Source organism: Trichosurus vulpecula, chromosome 8 (genome assembly GCF_011100635.1).
Source record: "Trichosurus vulpecula isolate mTriVul1 chromosome 8, mTriVul1.pri, whole genome shotgun sequence".
Classification (NCBI taxonomy): domain Eukaryota; kingdom Metazoa; phylum Chordata; class Mammalia; order Diprotodontia; family Phalangeridae; genus Trichosurus; species Trichosurus vulpecula.
Genome location: NC_050580.1, coordinates 106736197 through 106752522, shown reverse-complemented (window position 1 = coordinate 106752522; position 16326 = coordinate 106736197). Strand labels below are relative to the sequence as shown.

Here is a 16326-nt window from a genome sequence, read left to right as displayed (position 1 = left end):
CACCCGGCTGCCTCTGGCACATTGTAAGCACTTAATAAATGGTTGTTTCCTTCTTCTCTCTGTAGGGGAGTAGTGACCAGGGAAGGCAGACTTGGTTTGGGATGTCAGAGGGATTATGAATTCATCCATAGGGCAATTGATTGTGATCCTCTTTCTAGTAACAATGGTAGAAATAATTAGAGTATTGTTCCAGGAGGAAAAGGTCAGAATTGGGCATCATGACAAAGGGAGACAGTAAAGCTTGAATAGCTCTTGCTACTAGAATCAGGTTTATGCTAATTAGCAATGATAGCTAAGCACCTTATACTTGTGTTCTCCAGTACCAAATACTTCACTTTCATGGTCTCGTTGGATATGAGAACACCAGATACTAAATTTTACCTCTTAACCTTGTCTTGGTTTCATTTGTGCTCTCCTTGCTATTCTGTTAGGCTGATTAAAAAGGAAACTATGTAGATGGGGCAGAGTTCCAGTCCAGACCCCTTGGGTAATTCCAGCAAGGTTTGTAGCCTCTTTGGGGAGGAAGCAGAGCAAGTTCTTAATAAATAGAAGTTCTTTTCCAGAGGTTCTGGAAAATATTGCCCTTGGTCTCTGTGGACAGGCCTAGAGTCTCTGACTTGACGCTCCAGGCTTCTCAGTCCTGGAAAATTTTGAGTGGCATGATGGAAAATGCCACATTTGGACTTCAGGGATCAACGTTTGAATCCTAGCTACCCAGAAAGATTTCAAGACAAAGGACTGGATTCAAATCACCTCTCTACCACTTGCTTCCTGTATGATGTTTGACTAGACAGTCACATGTCTATGAACAGCCTTAGTTCCATCATCTACAAAATCAGGGAGTTTGGCCATCATTCCAGAGGACTGACAAAGCTCATTATTCACCTCTTGACAGAGACATGATTTGCTTAAGATGTAGAATAAGAACTAGATTTTTCACACAGTAAATATAGGAATCTGTTTGTTGGACTGCACATTTGTTATAATAGTTTGGCTTTTCATTTTTTTTTCCTAAGGTGGGGGGAGAAGCAAGGAGGGATGAGGAGAGAAAAAGAAGGAAGCAGAGAAGGAAGAAGAAGAGAAGAAGTCATCATGGAATCTTTTCTTTTTGAATGATGAGAAAAGATTGGAAAGAAGGCTAGAAAAGCCAAAGAGCTTTGAAAGCTACAGACTGTATTTATTATATACTTAAAAAAGAAAAATAAACTGTACATAATAGTAACCTACACAATCCCCTTTTTTTCTGTTTTATTGTACACAAGTAAAGGCCTGTTCTATTCCATGTTTAAGTTCAGAATAAAAATAAAACCTAATTTTAAAAAGTAAGAGGTTGGAAAAGATTACTTCTAAGACTAATTCCTCTAAGTCAGGATGATCCTAAGTCACTGAACCTCAGTCCTCATCTCAAAAATAAGAATAATAATACTGGAACTCCCTTCCCCTGAGGTTTTCTGGGGAAAAGTTCTCTGTTAACTTTAATCTATCACATAATTGTGAACTTTTATATTCAGTATTATTGCCATTATTCTTTCCAGGAATATCAGTAGACTCGTTGAAGTATGTTTCAGAAGTAGCTAGGAGGCACAGTAGATAAGAATACTGAAGAACTGAGTTCAAATGAGGCTCCAGACACTTACTTTGTGATCATCACAAGTGTATTGGCAAGCACCCTAACACACCCAAGCTGGCCTGCCAACACAAGTTCTTTGATCTGCTTTTCTAAAGGATGGACAACTCAAAAGGGGTTAAGAATCCTACTTTAATTAAACGCTGTCATTCACTAGTTCAGGGGAAAGGTCAGCATTTTGCATGTGGAGAAAATACAAGCAGAGAAAATAGCACAGAGATCCGATAGACAGGGCTCCAACTGTGTAGTAATCTTGGTACACACTTTAACATTTACATACATCACCGGGTGGTGGAGCACCAACATCTGAGTAGTTGAGGGGCTCCTTAACAAATGGCTACCCAGAGTCCCATCCAGGAAGTCAAAAGGTCCTTCTCATGAGCAAGCCCATAAAGCAAAATCTCTCCTTAGAACATATATACACTTTTGGCTAATAGGCTCAGAGTCAGAAGGCATCACAACCCTTATGACCCAGTGTCTAATTAGCCTAGTACCGAAAGGTATGGAAGCCTTCCTGCAAGCAAGCTTCCCCTAAGTAAGCTTCCCCTTAGGTAAGTTCCTCCCTCATTGGGCTCTGTGTGACTCAGGATGTATCACAGCTGTGAGCTGGGCCAGAGTTCAAAGCAGCAAGACATCTGTGTACCTTTAGACTTGGGAACATGACCCCTGTTCTAGGAAAAAAGTGAACACACGTGGTCACATAGACCTATTAATGGAAAGGGAAGATCTTATATCCCACTAACCCTACAACAAGCAAGTCTCTTAACCTCCTTAGCCTCAGTTTCCCCAGGGGTGAAAATATTGCAAATCAACTCAACAAGGATTGGTTGTTGATTAGAAGATCCTGGGAAGAATAAGTGATAAAGATGAAGATGCCCACCCCCATTCAGGGAGCTTATAAGTTATGGGCATAATGGTATACTGCTTATGGAATGGCGTGAAAGAAAAAAAATTTATGATATATAAAAACCCCAATCCATGTTTTTGGGTATGTTTTCCCAGGGCAAACATTCTTGTCTAAAGCATACCTATTTTTAGAGTCTACCAAAGCCTGGGTTTTTATTGCAGTGTCCTTGGAAGCATGCACAAACTCCCCTTTCTCTTCTGCACTCCCTCCTCTTTCCTCACCTCTGCATATCTCTGTAGCAGAAAAGAAGAGGCAGAGAGAGTGAAGGTGGAAGCACCTATGGGACTGTCAAGCTAAGGTGTGAATCCTGCTATATGCATATATGTCAGCTTCCCTCAGTCAGAGACAGCATGAACATCTGGCTGCTGTTTAGGGAGCAGAGAAAATGTTACTGGACCACCACAGAGTTTTCTATCTACCACAGGATCTCAAAGCACTTTATGGTAATGAAACCCTTGAGAGAAAATCTGGATCGTTTCCATATTCAGAAATACACAAAGATAAGTAAACAACCTTCCCAAGGCTGTTTAATAAGACCCAGATTTGACCCCCCAAAAAACTGTAAAACTGACTTCTATTTTCCCTATTCTAATATTATGCTACATTCTTCCAAAAGGTTCCTTTTGGAGATTTAGGGGAAGGAGTAAAGGCACATGCATTTGGGGGAGTCCTAATAAAGACCTTATTTACATGGTTATGAAAAGAACATTAAATTCTGAGAAATAGTAACATCTGTTAAGGCTGGAAGGCAATGGCAGTGTGTGTCCCTTTAAGACAGTGCAATTCCAATCCCCTTAAAGAATTGCCCAGGGCTTTCTCACCAGCTAAGCACATCTCAGTAAAGTTCTGATTACCCTGGTACAGCCCAGAAAGAGGAAAGAAAAGGAAGATGAATATATTTCTTCTTGGAGATAGTGTATTTGGATTTTGACATTTTATTTATCTCAACCTTTAAGCTTATCTTGCTTCAATATAGTCAAACTACCATTTTCTACCGAGTCTCAAAGCTTAATCCACTTTGTGATGAGGAAGTTATCTCTGAGGACAGTGGGTAAAGAAGCCCAGCTAATTGGTCTATGTCAGATTATCTTTATTTTCTCCCTCCATTTTTTTCCTGGTCTGAATCCCAAATGACAATACAAACAAAACAATGTCAACAACACGCTCTCAGATTAAGGCCTAATCAATGTCAGACTCCATGCTAGAAAAAAGCTCATTAATTGAATAGGGGACATGTTGTTGTGCCATCCAGAACTTGATGATCCATGGAGGCCTAAAGCGTAATAGGACCTCCATACTGCCAATTGCCTCTAACCTTCTCTCAAATCTCTCAATCTGTCCAAGGACCACATATCCCCAGGTTGACAGTTAACTGTTCTTTGTTAGATGAATCTAGCGGGTTAATGGAAAATTCTTGTGTGCTACCTGGTTATTTAAGTCCAAAAAAATTGTTTAATTAAATAAGCAATTATTAAGTGCATATATATTATTAACTGTATATATAGCACTGTACTGGGCACCAGGGGAGCCAAAGCATTTAGATAAAATTCATTCTCAGCTCTCATAGAGACTAGTAGTCCCATCTGACATCTAAACAAGTAACTAAGGCAAATGATGCACAAGTATCAAAGAAAGGTGAAAGCAAAATGCAACGTGAGGTTGAAGAAGAGGAAAGATCATTCATTACAAATTGTCATGATCCAGACATTCTGCTTGGAAGATGTGGAATTTGTGTTCAACAACAAATCTGATTAAATTCAAAAACAAAAATTTAATTAGCACCTAATATCTATAAGGTTTTATTCTAGGCACTGAAAATAGAATGAAAAATCAACACTGCATGCTCTCAGGGAGCTTGAATTCTACAGGGGATAATATCATACATACAAAAAGTAAGCAAATGCAAATTATATACAAAACAACCCAAAGTAATTTGAAGGGGAAGACATTGCTAATCAATGGGCATCAGGAAGGTCTTTGATAGAAGACAGCAGTTGACTTGTACTTTGAAGAAACTTAAGGTTTCTAGGAGTTGGAAGGCAAAGAAAGGAGTACATTCTAGGTATGGTATGCAGGCTGTGCAAAGGCATGGAGGTGGGAAGGGGTATTATGCACAGGAAACAGCTAGTAGGCCAGTTGAATTAAAATAGAAAATGGCTAAAGGGGATTAGTATAAAATAAGCCTGGAAAGGAGGTGGAAGCCAGATTATAGATGGAAGTAAATGAAAGGCTGGCTAGAAGTAATAGGGAGCCACTGAAGATTTTATAACGGTGTAGCTTGAGTTTTAAAGAAGAGGTAAAAATTCAAAAGATAAAGGCATTTAAGGGTACATAATTACTTATACCTTATCATCTTCCAGCTCATGAAGCATAGGTAGGGTGGCAAAACAATGTGCCCTTTTGTCCAAGATCTACTTGAAACTACAAGTGTGGGAAATGGGGCAATAGTGGGACTGAGTTGAAAGGGCAGCTTTTGTTGTGGACGGGCAAAGCCTTCTTCAGTGGAAACTAGTCAGCCTCTTAAAAGGAGATGGCTTTCCTAAAATGGCCATCTCATCTCACAGAGAACTCGGAAAGCAGAGTTACAATGCTGTCTGATCCTTGGAAAGGAAGGAGAGTGATACCAACGACCAGATGAGAATAGAGAAGCTGGTAATGGCACACTTTCCTTCAAGTGCCGTAAGTAGACCAGGAGAGGTAAGGATACTAGGAAGAAACACAGAGGATGTAAACTCTTCTTAAAGGTGGAAAAAGTGCTTTCTTCCTATATCTGGCCTTCTGTCCTTCCAATCTGCAACCCAGTATCTTTCCTCCTGCAATTAATACAGCACTCTTTCTTTTTGAGTTTCACTACTCAGGCCAAGTCTTTCAAGTAGCGAGGTATAAAGGACTAAGGAGATAGAAATATCTTAGTCTGAATTCCACTCAGGTAATGGCGAGCTTTGGGAGTCTTGGAAAGCCATTTAATCACTCTTCAATATCCTTATTGGGAAAATGTAGATAATAATAGCATCTACCTCACAGGGTTAGCCGATCAATCAGCTAGCATTTATTATGAACCTGTTGCGTCCAGGAACTGTGTTAAGTGTTGGGGTACAAAGAAAGGTCCTCAGGGTTCCTGGCCAAAATGGAAACAGTTTTTATTTAGTATTTACATTCATTCAGTGCAAGGAGGGCAGGGACCTATTGTCCAATCTATGAGCTCTAGAGTGAAATGGGTTTACGGCTTGGTTTTTGAGAAAGAAATCTAGCCAGTAGACTGAGTTAAGGAAGACTGACCGACACACCTACCTACCTACCTACCTACCTTCCTTCCTTCCTTCCTTCCAATTAAAATGGCCATCCCTTGATTAACTTCTTAAAGAGGGCTATTCACTGGATCGATTTTACCTCACTCAAACTGAGAACCTGAAAAGACCTTAGCCTGAAAGGGCCAGAGTCTCCCAATGCAACCTGGGCCATCTCCAGTCATCCTGGTGAATATCGAGACACTGAACCCAGATGGTTCTGGAGGTGAAAGTGAGGCTGGTGACCTTGCACAGCCCTCCCTCACTCAAATCAAAGTCAACTGCAAGTCATGTCATCATTTCCCTGATGTTATGGTCCTCTTCAAGAACAAAGGACAAACACAACAACAAAGAAAGGCAAAACTAAATCAAATGAAACAAAACAATCCAGTCCCTGCTCTCAAGTGGCTTACAATCTAATGGAGAAGACAACTGTGAACAACTATGTACAAAGAATGTGTGTGTGTGTCTGTGTGTGTGGATGTGTATATGTGTATGTATATATACATTTACACATCCATATGTAAATATATATTTACATATATATTTGGCAATAGTCTCAGAAGAAAGGCACTAAGATTCAGGACTGATGTGAGGATTAAATGAGATAAAGTAGAGTGTATTTTGTAAAACTTTATAGTGTTACAGCAAGTTCCTCTGATAAAGATTTTATTTCTCACATATATTATAGGGAACTGAGCAAAAATTTTAAGACAAAAGGATATGAACAGGCTGTTTTCAGAAGAAGTCAAATCTAACAATAATAATAATATGAAAACTATCAATAATAATATGGTAAAAATGCTCTAAATCACTAATTTAAGAGAAATTCCAATGAAAACAACCTGGAGATATGACCTCACACCCATTGAATTGGCTAATAGAGAAGGAAAGCGATAAATACTGGAGGAGACATGCAAAAATAGGCACACTAATACACTATTGGTGGACTTGTAAACTGGTCCAACTATTCTGGAGAACAATTTGGAACTACCCCCAAAGAGCTATAAGAGGGCACATACTCTTTGATCTGGCAACACTACTACTAGTTCTGTATCCTAAAGATATCTAAGAAAAAGGAAAATGACTCATATGTATACTAATATTTATAGTACCTCTTTTTTGTAGTGTCAAAGAATTGTAATCTGAAGGGATGCACACCAGTTGGGGAATGGAGGAACAAATTATGGTATATGGTTGTGATGTAATCCTATTGTGCTGTAAGAAATGATGAGGATGGTATAGTTTCGGAAAACAACCAGAAAGACTTATATGAGCTGATGCAAAGTGAAGTGAACAGAACTAGGAGAACACTGGACACAGTAAAAGTGATATCATAATGATGATAGACTGTGAAAGACTTAGCTACTCTAATCAATATAATGATCCAAGATAATTCCAAAGGATTCCTGATAAAAAATGCTACCCATTTCCAGAGGGAAAACTGATAAACTCTGAGTGCAGATAGAAGCTTTTTGTTTTCACTTTCTTTTTCTTACCCCACCCCAACATGACTAATGTGGAAATATGTTTTGCATGACCTCATATGTATAATGTAGGTCATATTTCTTGCCTTCTCAATGGGTGGTAAAAGGTAGAGATGGATGGAGGGACAGAATTTGGAAAAAGAAATAAAGAAGTAACATAAAGACACCCTGGGGGAGGAAAACTTTATAATGATATACAAATTTGAATTATTATCATTGAACTCTCTTGGTTTCTCCTTCTCTTTTCATTCTTAGGTTCAGTACTTGGAACAGCAAGCCATATGATCTCATGTCAAGAAAACCAAACAAGGCCTTAGGAGAAATAATGATTTATAATCTGCTCCAGTTCTCTTTGTAGAGAAGCTTATCTGTTTGTTATCATTACAGCAATTGATAAAACATTGTTACTAACTTAAGGAAGTCATTTCTGATGGATTGAGTTGTTTATATTGAGCTAGAAATTCCATTAAAAATACATATGTTAGTCCTTTTCTTTGTGTGTATGTGTTGTCATTTTGTCAACAACAGCTTTTTTTCCTCTATGAGAGGTGAAATAGTTAAAAATATTTATCCTGTTAGAGTAGCCTGCATCTTTTTAACAATTCATTAAAAAAAACCTCTGGCTTTGCCATGCTGCAGCACTTTAAAAATACTACTTAAAAGCAAAATAAACTTGGCTAACATTTTTTTTAAAGAATATGTGTTTGCTAAGCACTATCTATCCAACAAATCAACTACAAACAACACTGCTGGACAAATGTTTCAAGTCCCATGAGGCAAATTTAAGTCCAAATCCTTTCCAGGAGTAGCATTTGTAATGATAGGGAACAACATAAGCAAAGAAAGAGAAAAATGAACGGAATCTGTAAGAGTGGTAATTCATTATATTTGGATAGAATACATGAAGAAAAATTATATGAGACAAGGTCATAAAGATAGACTTGTGTCAAAGTGTGAAGAGCCTTGAATGCCAGATAGAACTTTGAATACTATTTGTAGGTAATAGAGAACCTGTGGAGCATTGGAGTGCCGTGACTCTTATCTGTGTACAAAAAGTGAAATCTAACAGCAATGTGAAGATGATTTTAGAGAAAGGAGAGAAGAAACTCAGGAAGACATCTTAGAAAGGTTTTTTTTGAAAACCCAAGGCAGTTGGCAATGAGGCCCTGCCTGTTGAAGAGCTGGAACAGGGGGACTAGAAGTGTCAGATGACAGAGCTAGAGACAGAGATATTACAAATGCCAACCCTTCTACTTGTCCCTTCATCCTATTCTTTCCTAACTCTTCCAAGAATTTGGCTCTTTAAAAGCTTCTCTCCCTCTAATTTTCAAAGTTTCCTAATTCATTTGATTCTCTATTGCTTATAAACCCATATCTATCCATTTCTAAAGAAAAAAATTAAAACACCTTTAACTTGATCCTACTCTCCTCTCAAACTATCCTATATCTCTTTTCCCTTTCATAACATCCTAAAAAAGTAGTCTATACTTATTGTCTTCACTTTCTCATATCTCCATCCATTTAATCCCTTTGCAATCTGCCTTCCAACCTCATGGCTCAACATAGTCTTTTCTTTCCAAGGTTGCCAACAATCTAATTTCTAAATCCAGTATTCTTTTTTTCTGTCCTACTTGACCTTTCATCAACATATGACACTACTGAGACCTCCTTCCTCCTGGATACTCTTTCCTCCCTGGATTTTCATAATACTCTTTACTTCTACATTTCTTCCTTCTTCTCTAGCCAAAATATTTTATCATATAGCCAAAGTAATGGTTCATTCCTGAGTAACTCTTCCACAAGATTGGAGGAGGCAATGTGGTCCAGAGGAAAGAATACTGAATTTGGAGTCAGAAAGCCTGGGTTCGAATTCAACTTCCATCATTTATTTTGTATATGATGTTAGACAATTCCCTTGTGAATCAGTTTCCCCATATATAAAGTTTGTGTTAAATAACCTCAAAGGTCCTCCTCAAAATTTATAATTCTGTGATACCTTTCCTCCAATCTCATCATCCATAATGACAAGCAGGAGTTGTTTGAAGGCAGGTGGGTCCACAGAACCTCTTGGGATCTATAGACCCAAAAGTTACAGGACCACTCTTCAAAGGAACCTCTTTTGTAGTACAGTCCACACTTGTAATATTATCCATGGGTCCAGCTACAGAGAATAGGCAACTTTGAGGTTGGCATTGGGGGTAATTTTTTTATACATATCTTAAATGAGCACTCTTCCCCAGGTGGGGAAAACTGCCAAGGTGTGCCTTCAGAGAAGAAGAGGCTTAATTTGAGGTTTCAGAGTGACGGAAAGTCCTAACTCCTTTTATTATTCCTTCAGGAGGAAAGAGAATGACTGTCGTAAGAGACTGACACACTGAAACAGAACATCTTATCTTTTCATTTTCCAACGAGCTGGCTTCTCTTTATGTGGCCAGGAACATTGATGAAAAAAGGTTGGCTTCTCTTTTCATTTTTATAGTAGCTTGTTTGATGTTTGGTATCCATCAAGGAAGCAAGCTCAAGTCATGAAAAAAATGCTGTGAATTAATGTATTTAAATAATAGTGCTGCTCTCCCATTATTCACCCTAGTAACAAAAAGAACGTCAGAGCCATTAAAAAGCGGGGGGGCAGATTTCTGGATTGCTTCTGTCAGTGCTTTTACAAACCTCAACGAGATACCACAATATACTAATTAACATGTACTATTTCCTCATGGTAGAAATGCAAGTTTGCCAGCTTCTTTTTTGGAGAAGTTGGCCCTATGAATTCAACATTCCCTATTCTTTTTTATTTGTTAAATCTTTATTGGGTAAGTGGGGAAGATTGGCAAGGTCCAGTTTAGTCCTTGTTGGCAGCAGCCTTCCTCATGGGAGCTAGGATGTTGCTGAGCTCCTCTGTCTTTCTCTTGGCCTAGATGTGAGTTCCCACCCTTTTTTGTTGAACTTAAGGGCTCTCTTATCCTTAGAGACCTTTAACAATTCCATGGTGTGCCTCTCATAAGGGGCAAATCCACACTCTTCCCAGATCATATCTCTCACAAACTTGGTGTGTTTGGTCAAGCACCTATGATGGCAGCAGTGTCATGGCTTTGAAATGTTTTTGGTAACTTTTTGGACCTTGTTGAGGCCCACAGCCATGGGATATCAGATGGCCATGGCTGCGGTGCTACTGTAGCTCCACTGGCAGACACAGCAGAAGGGTGACATTCCCTATTCTAACAAGAATAGATGAGAATAAGAACTTAGAGTCCCATATTTGCTCTGTAACTCCGACTTTACATGACAGATCATAGGATTTCACAACGGAAGGAATCTAGTGCAATCTCTTCATTTGGTAAGTGAAGGAGCACCATAGAGGGATATGGCAACCTATTAAAGGTCACACAGGTAGTAAGAAGCAGAGCCAGAAATCAAACCCAAATTCGCTGACTCAAGAAACAATGCTTATTTTACTCCACTGAAGCTACTTTGACTAGGAGGAATCCAGCCAGACAAAAAGCCAAATTATAATGTGGTTTGCTTGCTGCCCCTGGAGGTCTTCAAGCAAAGGCTGGATGATTATTTCTCAGCCTTTCCATTGAAGGAAATCATGCTTTAGTTACAGGAAGAACCTCTAGATTCCCTTGCATTTTTTTTCTCTTTCCAATTCTCAGTTTCTTTGGTTATAAAGGAAATTGGGTAGTCAGTTGAGAAGAAATTTTATCAACCTCTATAAAGAAATTTAACAATCTATTTTGTTTTCATCTAAATTTTTGCATGTAATTCATTTCAGCCCATGTTAACTGGGTGTTGTGTGTGCTATGTAAAGCAACTCTGAAATCGTTCATTGAGACTGTCAAACCAAAGAAGCAAGGAATAGCATTGGCCATATGGTTGAGCCCAATACAAACTATGAGTTGATGAGAGGATGAGGAAAGAAATGGGGACCTTTGAGATCACTGCTATAGAGAATTCCCAGGTGAAGAAGCCCTGTACCAATTCAGATAAGCATGTTCTTAGAGTCTTAGAGAGTTGCCAGAAACATTGAAAAGTTGAGTGACTTGCTCAAGGTTATATATCCAGTATCTGTTAAAAATGGGATCTGAATTTGTCTTCCTGGTTATGAGAAAGGATTTCTGAGCATCAAATCATGCTGTTTCTCCATTGTCATGACCTCCAGAAAGCATGGAATCATGGGGAATAAAATGGAAATACTATAGAAGTCAATTATTTTGAAGTATGAGTCAGACTAAAATCAAGACAATAACAGCATAGCAAAGATCTAGTCATCAAACACATATAGGCTGCAACACTTCCCCTATGCAAGATATATGACAGCTTAAAATATCTTAAAGAAAGGAAGGGAGTTCATGGTGAAATTTCTCCAATGTAACAGAGGAGTGGGGGAGAATGCAATTAAATTCAATAAGAGACATAGCCAGAATGTTCATGTTTAAGTAACTCAGTAATTATTAGCTCAATTTATCTACTTACCTCCAAAGTGAGCTCTCAGTGATGCTCCCTAGGTTATAGTCATACAGCTTCGTCAAAATTAGAATCACCTGAAGGCAAAAGAAGAAATCATGGTTAGTCTCAAACAATTACAATCTCATAGAACTGAAATGGCCCATGGGAAGGCTTAGGATTCCTTTAATGGGCACTTAACATAATTGAATGAATTGTTAAGGCTTTCTGCCTAAACTGACATGGAAAGTGTTGTCTGGGCCTTGAGCTGAACTACTCAGACCTTTCCTCCCACTGCACTAAATGGTTCTCTGATACCAAGAAATTTCTTTGATGATAAATGTTAACCCTGGGGGCTCTCCACTGGTAGCCTGCCTGGTCCTACCTCGAGTTATTTCATTAAAGGTAAGAAAAAAAATGGTAGCCAATGCTGTATTGAACAGACAACTGTGAATCTTTTTTTCTTCCCTGGGCTTAGATTCATCCACCTCATCACCTACTCCAAACAAGGATGAAGAAAGTGCTGCTAGTTCCTGGGAGAGCACGCTTGGAACTCACCCTAAAGATGCTAGCAAATTAGGTTTCCTTTTTTAGTCTCACTGTGCCTGTAACAATATCACTTTAGCCATTCTTCTATTCATTTATTCATTTTATAAACAATTATTGTGGGCTTTGTAGTCTTCTTTAGGGATACAAAGAAACATAAGCCTTAGCTCTTGCCCTCAAGAGGTTCACAATCTGATTAGAAGATACCAGTTTTTGCCTGTTCCCCATGAAACAGAAATTGCTATCACATACAAGCCAGTACCTTGTTCCTAGGGCATATCATCATCATCATCATCATCATCATCATTATTTTCAGAGCAGAATCCACACCAGCATGTTCTAGTGAAAAGAACATCAACTCAGAAGTCAGAGGATTTGGATTCCAGTCCCGCCTTTGATGCTTACTAACTATTCAACCTTGGTATGGTCACCTAAATGTCCTTGAGTCTCATTTTTGTCATCTGTAAAATGTGTTAGTTGTACTCAATGGCCTCTAAATTCCTCTATATCTATGATCCTACGACTATTCTTTCTCCCCAATTCCCACTCCCTTCAAACACACAAAATAGACTTTTAGTTTCCAGTAGGACTATTGCTTTCTGTGACTGTACTCACTATTCAGGGCCACTGGACATTACAATTACACTGGGCATTTAAGGGAAATGAGCCCCCAAAGTCAGGATAATTCAAAGATCCAGCACCAAAGTGACTCCTCTATGCTGTTCACTGTGCCCAAAGTGGACAATAAAAACAGTGGGCTTACTCATTGCCTTCAGTTGTGTTTTGTGCTCCTTACATCCTAAAATATTTGTTCTGTATTTGTAGTGGGGGCAATATCCAAAAAACCTGCCCCAAGCAGGTCAAGCTAATTTTCCCTTGAAATGTGTTGAACCTACCTGCCCTGTCAAAAGGGAATGTGATTCTAGCCCATTCACATAGTTTTCTGGTTGCCTGAGTTAAAAATAAAAACAAAAAAGGCCATGCAGGACAAGAGTAGCTTTTTCCTAGGTCAGACGACTCAAGAACAATAGCAGTACAGGCCAGCTACACTCAGCTGAATCAACCGTGTCCTAAGTGAACATCCTTTCTCTGCTCTGAATGTCTTTCTTTGGATATGGATATTAAAAAGCCTTTTATAAACTCTTCAATAGACTATAAGCATCTTATGTTATTCCAATTCTAAACATAAGGCACGTGGCCAGCCTCATCAGCCATGAACTAACCTGGTCAGCCCTAGAACGTGACAGTCTTGGTCTTGATGTTCCCAAGTGGGTTAAGGTTAAGTGACTCAGCCTGAGTCACACAGCTAGTAAGTGTCTGAGGCTTAGTTAAACTCAGGTCTTCCCGACTCCAGGACAGCACTGTATTCACTGAGCCACCTAGCTGCCTCCACCAACCAGCTAATTCTCCACAACTCAATTTACGGAAGGAATCTGTTTGAATGAGCAGGGCAATCTTCAATACTTCTCTCATAGCAGCACACCTAACTTCTCAATCTATAGAGATTCCCTGAATTAAAGACATTTAAAAAAAAATTGTGGAAACATTAAAAGACAGTCAGAGCTCTGGGATTCCCTATCATCCATGAATATTCCAGTGGCCAAGCTAGACTGCTGACTTTTTTTGTTTCTTTTAAAGTTGCTCCTTTAGCAAAATGCAAACATGTATTAGGTGCTGGGCACCCTATTGGGACATCAGATGGTAGGACTGCCATGGGGACATATGCTTAACAGACAGGTTTGCCAATTAAGGCACTCTAAGCGCTAAATTTCAATCACCACCATCCCAGGAATGCTTATCAGCGGCAGCAGGGTGGCTGTTTGTTTGAAGATACAGAATTATGTTGCTTCTCTACCTCGGTACATTTTGCCGAATAGGCCTATAAATCCCCCACTAAGAAAATGGGGGTGTGAACATAAAGCATTTCTGGATAGTTGCACTCCTGATACAATATAGCAGTAAACTCAATAATGAAGTTCAGCCTTTCACTCACCACGACTATCCTTCCTCTGAAGTGGGAATTAAGAAGAGTGCCAGTGATGAAACCCTTTAACCCAGCATGCAGTTGTATGAAACCACACACGTGCACACTGAGAAATTGTTTAAGCAATTCCCAGAGCAAAGGAGGTGGGGCTGGAGAAGGAGGTAGGAGTCCATTCCCTTTCTTTCCTTCCTGGGCTAGTAAAACTCAAATGCCAGTGATATACTTAGGCAGTTTATCAATACAGCGTGAAGAGAGGCATCCTTTATGGCATTTCAAAGCATATCTGTTCGAATCAGTCTATTTAATCTTTCTGTTTTCAGAATGAGAGCAAGAGAGAGGGGAGAATCACAAACCTTTCGTTATAGTTCCAATTGATTTTTGAAAACTCTCTTTTTTTTCTTGCTTCTGTGAATTCCTCGCTGCCCTGCTCTTTAGTTGCATTTCTGCAGTTCTTGCCTTTAGTTTTGGTTGTTTAACAATCCCGTTAGCCACTCAGCAGAATTAGAACATGTTAAAGAGATCAAGGGCCAAAACACTTAGCCTGGACTGAGCCAGCAACAGAACAGCCCCACGGCATTATTGGGGTGTTAATGAAGAAGAAAAGCAAAATCAATACAGAACCTTTTTTGGATTCTGTTATCAAGGCAGCATAACATCTGAGAACTAGCATAGCCAAGTACCGAGAGATATATCACCAAAAGGCCACCAGCTGATGAATATTTTTGCCCACTGTAACTTGAGAAGCAAATCTAATTAGATGATGCAAGGTTTCTTGTGATTCAGATAAGCAAAGGGAATTTCCACACCAATAAAATCACAGATCCTTAGGGTAATGAAATTAATTCTTCTTTATATGACCAATCTGCGCTGAGTAGAAGAAATATGATATGGCCCCTGCCATCGGGGAGCTTGCAATTTATTTAGGAGCATAAAAAATATATGCCAAAAAAGAGAAAAAGAACATAGCACAAGGCACGTTATAACCAGAGTGATACAAATAATAACCATAGCAGGATTTTAAAGAAAACAGAATTAATGTGAACTGGTATGGATGGGGAAGCTTCCTAAAAGAAGTAGGACCTGAGCAATGCCTTGAAGAATGAGCTATATTTAACCTGTCAGAGGGGAGGAAAGAGGACATTACAATTGAAAGAAATTATATGAATAAGGGTAAGGTGGTGGAAATGAGGATTGATTGCTCTGGGGACAGTGAGACCTTCCTGACTGATCAGAAAGTGTTAGGGAGTCCTGGAGATAAAGTTGGCTAGACAACATGTGGCCATATTGTAAGGGTAACTCTAAACTCCTAGGCTCCAGGATCTAGTGAATTCAGTCAGAAAGATTTTTCTTTCTGTTATTTTTCCTTCTTTACCAGGGAAGATCAGCAACACAGGGGCTACCTTGAACAGGTGTTTCAATAATTGCAACACATGGGCGATGTCACAGAGGCAGCTGAGTGTTACAGTGGATAGAATGCTGGACTTGGGATCAGGAATATATAAGTACAGATGCAGCCTTAGACACTAGCTGTCTGACTCTTGTCAAATCAGTTAAACTCTGTCTGACTCAGTTTACTCATCTGTAAAATGGGGAGAATAATAGCAACCACCTCAAAGGGTTTTTTTAGGATCAAATGAGCTACTGTTTGTAAAGTGCTCAGCATGGTGCCTGGCGCATTTAGCAGGTGTTAAATAAATGCAAATTCTCTTCCCCTTCCCTTCATAGTCTTCACTGATTCTCAGATTCATAATTCTTTCTGCCCAATATGGCTAATAGCCTGTCTATATTATGGATGGGACATATATTAAGGATACAAGAGGACTGCAAATCTGAATACACGTCTTTCCACTGTCTCCCATTTTATTGTTAGACCAGTATTTGTACTTCCTGGTTGCTGCTGAGGTACTGCATGCAAGTCCAGACCAGTCATCTGGAAGCTCCAACAGGTGGACTTTTTATTTTAAAAAGTTAAGAATAGAAAAAAAAAACATTGAATCACAGAAGAGGTACATTGTGAAGGATTTCAAGGGATCCTACATTGGACC

The 16326-nt window shown here is 39.2% G+C and overlaps 1 protein-coding gene across 6 annotated transcripts in view; it reads right to left on the bottom strand.

The window, feature by feature from the left end:
- The window catches only part of SORCS1 (sortilin related VPS10 domain containing receptor 1), a 719989-nt gene that overhangs the window by 450206 nt on the left and 253457 nt on the right, over positions 1-16326 (bottom strand). For all 6 annotated transcript variants that reach the window (XM_036735441.1, XM_036735437.1, XM_036735435.1 and 3 more), the window contains one exon: positions 11782-11849. In XM_036735441.1, coding sequence (XP_036591336.1) covers positions 11782-11849 — 68 coding nt within the window. The remainder of the gene's footprint in view (positions 1-11781; positions 11850-16326) is intronic.